Source organism: Oncorhynchus tshawytscha, linkage group LG13 (assembly GCF_018296145.1).
Source record: "Oncorhynchus tshawytscha isolate Ot180627B linkage group LG13, Otsh_v2.0, whole genome shotgun sequence".
Taxonomy (NCBI): Eukaryota; Metazoa; Chordata; class Actinopteri; order Salmoniformes; family Salmonidae; genus Oncorhynchus; species Oncorhynchus tshawytscha.
This window is the reverse complement of record NC_056441.1, coordinates 57,410,295-57,419,091: the sequence shown is the minus strand read 5'-3', so window position 1 is coordinate 57,419,091 and position 8,797 is coordinate 57,410,295. Positions and strand designations below refer to the sequence as shown.

The 8,797-nt window shown below is 44.7% G+C and overlaps 1 protein-coding gene across 3 annotated transcripts; it reads left to right on the top strand.

The window, feature by feature from the left end:
* Positions 1-1,090: 1,090 nt before the first annotated feature.
* On the top strand, positions 1,091-7,998 carry LOC112265296 (sushi domain-containing protein 6). Of its 3 annotated transcripts, none has more exons than XM_042296016.1 (5): positions 1,091-1,464; positions 3,325-3,431; positions 4,047-4,253; positions 5,870-6,011; positions 6,495-7,998. In XM_042296016.1, the coding sequence occupies exons 2-5, from the start codon at positions 3,338-3,340 to the stop codon at positions 6,817-6,819; spliced, it is 768 nt and encodes a 255-aa protein (XP_042151950.1). In that variant the 5' UTR covers positions 1,091-1,464; positions 3,325-3,337; the 3' UTR covers positions 6,820-7,998. The 3 variants fall into 3 exon arrangements, with proteins under 3 accessions (XP_042151950.1, XP_024298217.1, XP_024298218.1); XM_024442449.2 differs by having other exon boundaries at positions 1,146-1,448; XM_024442450.2 differs by having other exon boundaries at positions 1,152-1,448; positions 6,498-7,998.
* The last annotated feature ends 799 nt before the right edge of the window (positions 7,999-8,797 follow it).

Here is an 8,797-nt window from a genome sequence, read left to right as displayed (position 1 = left end):
CAGTTTTACTAGGGTAAGTTTGGCGGCGTGAGTGAAGGAGGCTTTGTTGCGGAATAGAAAGCCGACTCTAGATTTGATTTTAGATTGGAGATGTTTGATATAAGTCTGGAAGGAGAGTTTACAGTCTAGCCAGACACCTAGGTACTTATAGATGTCCACATATTCAAGGTCGGAACCATCCAGGGTGGTGATGCTGGTCAGACGTGCGGGTGCAGGCAGCAAACGGTTGAAAAGCATGCATTTGGTTTTACTAGCGTTTAAGAGCAGTTGGAGGCCACGGAAGGAGTGTTGTATGGCATTGAAGCTTGTTTGGAGGTTAGATAGCACAGTGTCCAAGGACGGGCCGGAAGTATACAGAATGGTGTCGTCTACGTAGAGGTGGATCAGGGAATCGCCCGCAGCAAGAGCAACATCATTGATATATACAGAGAAAAGAGTCGGCCCGAGAATTGAACCCTGTGGCACCCCCATAGAGACTTCTGATGGTGTTGATGAATGATAACATTTGGCTGTGATTATGGTTTTAAATCGTCATCTATTTGAAAGTATGGGCTGGAGCCCATGTACTATATAGGTGGTTGACTGCTAAGAAGTCAGTTATATTGTGTCTTAGGTAGAACCAAACGTTTGTCGTTTCATATTTATCAACCTGATACATTGGGGAAATATGATGAGATCAAATATGACATCATACAATAATGTATCTCCGGGAGGAACTAAATTCTGTTGCATTAGCACACTCGGCACTATTTTTAGCACTTCCGTCTAGTCATTCTATCAGATGTGATTCTGTATCAGGCCTGGCACTGTATACTTTTTTGTTTGTTCACTTCACTCATTTTAGCAGGCGACCATGGTGGGGACAGTTTTGTTTTTAACAGGATTTGTAAAAAGTGTGGTCGAAAACACTGACCGCTCATTACACTGCGGTGAACTGAAAGTTACATTTTCACAGCTCTGCGAAATTGAGCTTGAATTTCCAAAATGTGAAGGTCCAGCGGACGTTTGCTCCAGGGCGGGGTTTTTGTGTGAAGGCTCAATGGTTACTGTGGTGGAGTTCGTGTAGCATGGCCCGGTACCCCGGGGGCTGACGAATATTTTTAGGACCCATGGAATTGTCTAAAATGAGGCAGCTCCGCCCACCCGTGGCACCAGGCCATGTAAAACGAATCGACAAATGTCAGCAGCGCGCGTAGTCGGGACAGCAGCCTATGATAAGTCTCTCAGTTCCTGTCAGAAACACAGCTGAGCAATGATTCAATTGTCAGCGGCTGTGAAATAGATCCACTTGTTGCTATATGCCACATTCATCTGGAGGAGAGTTGTCGAATAAAAAAAACGAAATATTATTCTCGAGCGGATCGTACATCAAACAGACGGAGAAGTATTGCTTTATTCCATTTTGGACTTAACCTTAGACAGAATATTCCTATATCTAGATTCTACAGGTGAGTAGCTTTATCGGTGAGATGTTATTTTTATGCAAGTCATTTTTTTTCAAAATGTAATCAGTTTAACCCCAATAATATAACGTGATATGTAAGATATGGCTAGCTTGTAGGCTGTATGAATCATTTTTGAATTATTGGGAGTTGAGTTTAGTCGGCTAGAGAAATTGTGAATTTCAATTAGTGGTTTGATATAATAGCATTCTGGATATGGTATAAATGCGTCAGCTTTGGCATTTGTTATTTATTTGGGGGTATCTGGTGATTTCTGGGTTTGCACCTGTGCATTCAGCTCCGTTGCGCATTTATGTTCAGCGAGCGCTGATAGGCTATTTAGTTGGTTTCTCATGAACGTTCCACAAACACTAGCCTTATTTCTATGAGCCTACGTGCTTTTGACGAACACAATAGCTTTAGCTTACCATATTCTGCCGTAGTCTACAAGGTCCTTATCATTTGTGTCTTAATAGGACACACAAAAACCCCATTGATTGCATGTCCTAATTTCCATGACAACACAAAGACATAAGTAGCGTGAGTCATATTATAATGGTTGACTTATATGGGATGTGGGTGTAGTCACAGAAGGCGCACCTATTCCTCATGGATCAGTGGGATGGCAGGAAAAGTGTCACTGTGTGTCAGTCCTCCATGTATTACACTAACAGGAACACCTCGAAGGGATGCAGCTGAGTAGTTTGAAAGTCAGAGCAGAAAGTGCAAAGTACTGCATAGCAAAAGTCATGAAACCAATAGGTTAGTTAGTCAGTAATAACCCATCAAACATGGGAATCCTTGTTGGCACGCAGAAGATGAAACAGTTACCAAATCCATACAGAGGAGAAATACATCCATGTTTTACTGGACATGTCCAAATGAGTGCCTTTTATTGATACATACTTATTACATTTCATTTTATGGAGTCGCATTTTAAAGTAATGCATTATCATGGCGCTGGAGAAATGTGTAATGGCATACTTCACAGCTTGCGCAGAACAGAAGTTTTAATATGATGGTGAGTAATATGCCACCCTCCTACATTGTGGTCACAGCTCGCTGCCTGATAGATACAGGTGTAGGATCTTCATTTGATCACCCTGTTGCAGGAGAACCTTCCAGCAATGCAGGAAATGTAACATTCAGTAGTGTATTTGAGGTTTAATAGATGGGCTTCATAGATAGGCTTCGGAAGTTTGTAACTTACATTTAAAAATGTCAGACTTGGTTTTCCCTTACGAAAATGTTATCAACCCCTACAAAAATGTCCATTAATTATAATCCACATAATTCACATTTACTATTGCTGTAGGATTATTTTCCTGCTGTAGCAAACTGCCTCAAATGAAGATCCTACACCTGTAGGTTGTGTGAGAACAGCACACATGGTGTTGGCAGGGACCTCCCCCGCTGCTCCAGAGATGACTGGCACTCCAAAACCCACCACACCATGGCATTTGTGTTCGTGCCGTACCTATGTGCCAAGTCGATTGCTAGCACAGGAAATATGGACCCGGTGAAAAAAAACACTACCAGTCATATAAGTAATGTTGGTAAATGTCAGGTGTTAAACAATAACCCAAGTTTAGTTTCAGTTTTGGGAAATGAAAGGGCATTGATTCGCTCATTCAGGGTCAGGCTGTCTGTGTTTATGGTAGCTGCAGTTGTGAACTGCTGTCCCCTGCCTTTGTCACAGCAAAAGGGTATGATTTCCATGTGCATGATTAGATATTTGTTGGTATTTAACAACTGTGTGTGTGTGTGTGTGTGTGTGTGTGTGTGTGTGTGTGTGTGTGTGTACATGCATGCTTGTGTGTGTGCATAAGTGTGTGCATGACTATCTGCAGGGCACTGAGTCCTCTGTTTGTTGTGTCTGCAGGTAGACTGTTTTGATGTCTGCGCGGTGGGGGTCTTTATGGCTGCGTGGACATGTCATTCTGGGCTATGGGCTCATTCTCCTGGTCGTCCTTCCAGACCTCACCACAGGTATCCATCTCCCTCCCCAACCACCCACGCTAACCACCCACAACTGGCCACCCACAGTGATCACCTCTGCTAGGGATCCACGTTGCACCACCATGCACTAGTTGAAATAGTCACCACTGCACCCGAAAGCTATAATCCATGGAATTAGTGAACTATCTGGACATACAACCGACATCACAGTGCATTGACTCTCAGCCCTCTCCCCTGACCTGCAAGACTCCTCCTCCCAGACACCCCCTGTCTTACTCCATCCAAACTACTGTCTCTAATAATAAACTCTCTTAACGAAAGCTTTTTCCCCTCTTCAAAGCAACACCTCACAGCACAGCGTCTCTCCCCTATTTGACCTAGATAGTTTGTATGTATTACTATGTAGGCTACCTGTGCCATTTTTAAATTGATGCAGTTCTGTCCACGAGCTGTTCTTGTCTATTAATGTTCTGTATTATATCATGTTTTGTGTGGACCCCAAGAGCTGCTGCTTTCGCAACAGCTAATGGGGATCCTAATAAAATAGCAAATATCAAACCTGAATCACAGAGCTTTGAGATGCAATAACTGCAGGTTAGATTCAACAGTAAGGTCAAACAACTGAACTGTATGCCTCATCTGCAGGCAGGCAAGGGAACTGCACCTACCCGCTGGTGCCAGAACACGGAGGCTTCCGCTGCGAGCCCTCCCCCTGCCGAGGCTTCCCCCAGAAGAGCTTGATCTACTTCTTCTGTGAGCCCGGCTATGCCATCCCAAAAGAGATGGTGCGCAGCTTGCGCTGCCGCCAAGGCAAATGGATCCCCAGCGTGCCCACCTGTCTCGCCATGCGAGGTGAGTGTCGTGTACTGAGTCACCACGGCCAAGGGGGAGGAGGGGGAAACCTTTGCCCATAGTGTAATGGACTAGAGCAGGGATGGGCAACTTTGATGGGGGTGGGGGCCTCAGAATCGGAACTCATCATTGGGGGCTGCAGTGGCTTGCGGATCTGCATACCCACATCCTTACCCACATCCTTACCCACATCCATACCCACGAATGCAGTCAGAGCCAGACGTAACCCCCATCTTGTGAGCAAAATATTTTAGTGGCCACCCTCTTGACAGCAAAATTGAAGTTTTGGAGTTAATTTCCTGCAATTCTACACATTTTGCCATGGGGTGTAGATAAAGGTTGCCAATTAAAAGCAAGTTTGCTGCAATTCTACATGTTTTGCCATGGGGCGTAGAGAATATTTTGATATCTGAGTAAGAGTGACTAACAAAATCAATGGTGGCCCCCCAGTCAGAAATTCTACCATGATTATAAGTTTAGATAGCTGGCTGTTAGACTAATTTACCAATCTAAAACATTTTAGGTGACATGGGGTAATTGAGTGACTATCAGTGACTGAAATAACAAGAGAGAAACTGCTGATGCAAACAAACAAATTTCGAAATTGGACCTTGTGTTTATTGTTATTTTTGGAAATGGATCCGCGGGCCTACAAAAGCATGTGTGTGTGTGTGGAGTATGTCCATGAGTGACTGATATGAGATTGATGAGTGTTAGGTAAACTACAGTCAGGTCAAAGGTTGCAGTGTTATTTAAGGTAGGCCCTGTACTCAGACTCACTGACTTGGTAAATGTATGAACTCTGACACCTAACAATTATTACTTTGCCTGGTTCCTGGTTGTCTATATGCACAGAGGTTATGGGTGGATGATGTAAATGTTACATAGTCATCTCATAAGCTGAGTAATAGCAATGCTATGAACACCCCCCTTTATTTGTTCTCTTATTGGATGTGGAAGAGGCAGGTGGAAGCATGCACTCTATCCACTCTGTACCAGTAGATTTAAAAGCTATAATCCTTATGTAAGCACAACTTTTTTTCTTCAATGGCCGTGAGTATAGCCTACATAGGCATTGCATGGCACTAGAGAGGAGCTGAGCAGTGTTTTAGGGTGCTTAACAGTATGGTGTGTGTCCTGCTAAGTGCTGACATTAGACTGTTGTGACTTCCACACAGCATAGGTCAGTGATCTACTTGGTGTATGTTAGATGCAAAAGCCGACAGAGCAGATTCTAAACATCTTACTCTCAAGTCATAGAGCCGAGCCTCGTGCTTCCTCTTTCAGGCCTGTGCTGCATCGAGGCAGGAAACCAGCATCAAGAAACGGGAAGTGAGCAAAGTCACCAAACTAACCAGTCTCTTTCCTCTGCCCTATTAAACCTCACGGAAATGTACTGCATCATGGATATAAGAAACCACACCTACAGATGCATGACTCCCTTTGAAAGACCCTGTATCATACTGTCCATATGAGTGTCAGTAGTGTGTTTCATCAAAATTGTGTTTGTCTAGTGTGTTGTAGCTCTGGTCCAGGGTGTTGGTAACACCTTGGACCAGAGCTAAGTGTGTTGTAGGTGTGTGTGTGTTGATTGTTTGTGTTGTGTTTTCTCTCAGACAGACATGTTAACTATGAGGACCAGGTGGCCCACTCACTCCCCAGCGTTGCCACGACGGCAGTGGGCGTGTCCATATTCCTCCTCACCACCACGGCCTGCTTGGTGATCAAGTCACGCCTTTTCCACTGTCACTCACACAGGTAGGCAGATATGATTGGCTCTTATCCCTGTCACTCACACAACTATATTCATATGACTGGAGCCTCTATAGCAGTGTAGTCACTACTAACCCTGGTCCTGGTGCGTTATAGTGTATGTAGATTTTGTTCCAGCCCAGGACTAACACACCTGATTCAGCTAATCAAGGTCTTGATGTTAGGTTGAATCAGATGTGTTGCTCTGTAGGGATGGTTACAGCACTGTAGTGGCTTTGAAAAGTAGAGGCTTGGAAAGGCATCATATCCTGTAATGAAAGCCCCTTTATAATCTGATGAGTGAACGCTGAAAGACCTTTTAAGAGACAGAAGAATTGAATTCAGTTGTTTTTGATAGTCATCTTGTTATCATCAATGGTGGGTGTTTCAAAGCTGTAGTGTCTATTAGATTGTAGATAACTCCACCCACTGTGTGAGTGCTGTGTCTTGTCTCTGAAGTCATCTGATCATCTCTCAACTGTTGTTCAGCAGGCGGTCCTCTGACCAGATGGATCTGATGGTGGATGGCCTGCCTGTGTCTCTGCCCAGCTATGAGGAGGCTGTCTATGGGAGCTGGGGGCAACGCCTGCCACCCTGCAGAGGGCCCACCCAACTCTTACTTTCCCAGGCGGCTCCAGGTCCATCATTAGCGCACACCCTATCAGATTCCAGTTACCGTATCCATCCATCCAATCAAAGCCCCGATATCCTTCCGCCCCCTTACGAAGAGATGGAATCCCATCCCAGAGAGGGTCAGAGTGAGGATGACGTGCAGGCCATACAAGTTGCACTTTCCGATGACAAGAACATTTGAGCGACTGGTGTATTTGTATTACCCACCAATGATGTACTGATTTCAAAAAATGTGCTCAGGCACTTATATAGATTCAAGCCTACCAGCTTTATCGGGTTTAAACCTTATACATAGCACACCAGTTCTGATTGGCTGTTTGTGATGTTATGAGGTGTATCCTGCCATGGAGACATGGTTTATATCCCATCAGTGATGGGACCTGAGCCTTGTTTGTTGAGGTGACTTTGGTAATGCCATTACTGTTCCATCACAGGGACCTGTGTGTCTCTATTGTGCACTGTGGGTCAACCCAGCTGGTGAAAGTAGAAATGGAGGTTACTCGCTCTCCTTTCCTTGTTGAATTATGATTTGTGATGATGGGGGAGTTGTAGCGTCGATTATGGAAACCAGCAGGCGACTGGACAGTGTACACAGAGATCACGTGATGTCAGTTTAGGAGTAAAAACTGTTCTCCCTCTCCTGAAACATATTTTGAGCTCTAGCTACAACCCCAGTCCAATTTTGACTGCGGTTTTTGGGAGTGGTGACTGACTGACCACATGGAAGTGTTTTCACCACAGTGGTGGGAAAAGTACACAATTGTCATACTTGAGTAAAAGTAAAGATACCTTAATAGAAAATGACTCAAGTAAAAGTGAAAGTCACCCAGTAAAATACTACTTGAGTCAAAGTCTTAGGTTTTAAATATATTTTAATATACTCAAATGCTCAATTTGTAAATTGTTTAGTGAGTCCACAATAGGGATGACCAGGGATGTTTTCTTGATAAGGGTGTGAATTTTCCTGTGCTGCTAGGCATTAAATGTAAAGATCATTTTCTTTAGGAATGTAGTGAAGTAAAAGTTGTCAAAAATAGTAAAGTACAGATACTCAAAAAAAATGACAAGTAGCACTTCAAAGTATTTTTACTTAAATACTTTACACCACTGCACTTTCTACACCCACCAGGCACGCACATGAAACCCTCCACCATGCCAAGTGTACCCCATGCTGAGTATGCACCAACCACCTCTCCTCTATCTGCTTCAAATGATTGACCAGAGTATGGGGAGGGTCGGGGGCAGAAACCCCCAGGATGTACTTATTGAATGTAGTTTTCTTCTCAATAGAAAAAATGAAATGTAATGTAACATTTTATATTGTATTGCACAGAAGATTAAAAGTCAACATTGTTTCTAATTGTTAAACCTCTTGGCCTTACTCGGTTATGGTGCTCTCTGGGACGAATTAGTTAAAGTGGAAAACCACACTACAGGCTGATCCAACTTTGATGTAATGTCCTTAAAACAAGTCAAAATGATGCTCAGTAGTGTGTGTGGCCTCCACATGCCTGTATGACCTCCCTACAACGCCCGGGCATGCTCCTGATGATGTGGCGGATGGTCTCCTGAGGGATCTCCTCCCAGACCTGGACTAAAGCATCCGCCAACTTCTGGACAGTCTGTGGTGCAACGTGGCATTGGTGGATGGAGCGAGACATGATGTCCCAGATGTGCTCATTTGGATTCAGGTCTGGGGAACGGGCGGGCCTGTCCATAGCATCAATGCCTTCCTCTTGCAACAACTGCTGACACACTCCAGCCACATGAGGTCTAGCATTGTCTTGCATTAGGAGCAATCCAGGGCCAACCGCACCAGCATATGGTGTCACAAGGGGTCTGAGGATCTCATCTCGGTACCTAATGGCAGTCAGGCTACCTCTGGCGAGCACATGGAGGGCTGTGCAGCCCCCTGAAGAAATGCCACCCCACACCATGACTGACCCACCACCAAACCGGTCATGCTGGAGGATGTTGCAGGCAGCAGAACGTTCTCCACGGTGTCTCCAGACTCTGTCAAATGTGCTCAGTGTGAACCTGCTTTCATCTGTGAAGAGCACAGGGCGCCAGTGGCGAATTTGCCAATCTTGGTGTTCTCTGGCAAATGCCAAACGTCCTGCACGGTGTTGGGCTGTAAGCACAACCCCACCTGTGGACGT

Coding starts and splice junctions, on each gene's coding strand:
- LOC112265296 (XM_042296016.1), top strand. CDS start 3,338: ATGTCTGCGCGGTGGGGGTCTTTATGGCTGCGTGGACATGTCATTCTG. Junction 3,432..4,046: donor CCTTCCAGACCTCACCACAG/GTATCCATCTCC, acceptor CCTCATCTGCAG/GCAGGCAAGGGAACTGCACC. Junction 4,254..5,869: donor CACCTGTCTCGCCATGCGAG/GTGAGTGTCGTG, acceptor GTTTTCTCTCAG/ACAGACATGTTAACTATGAG.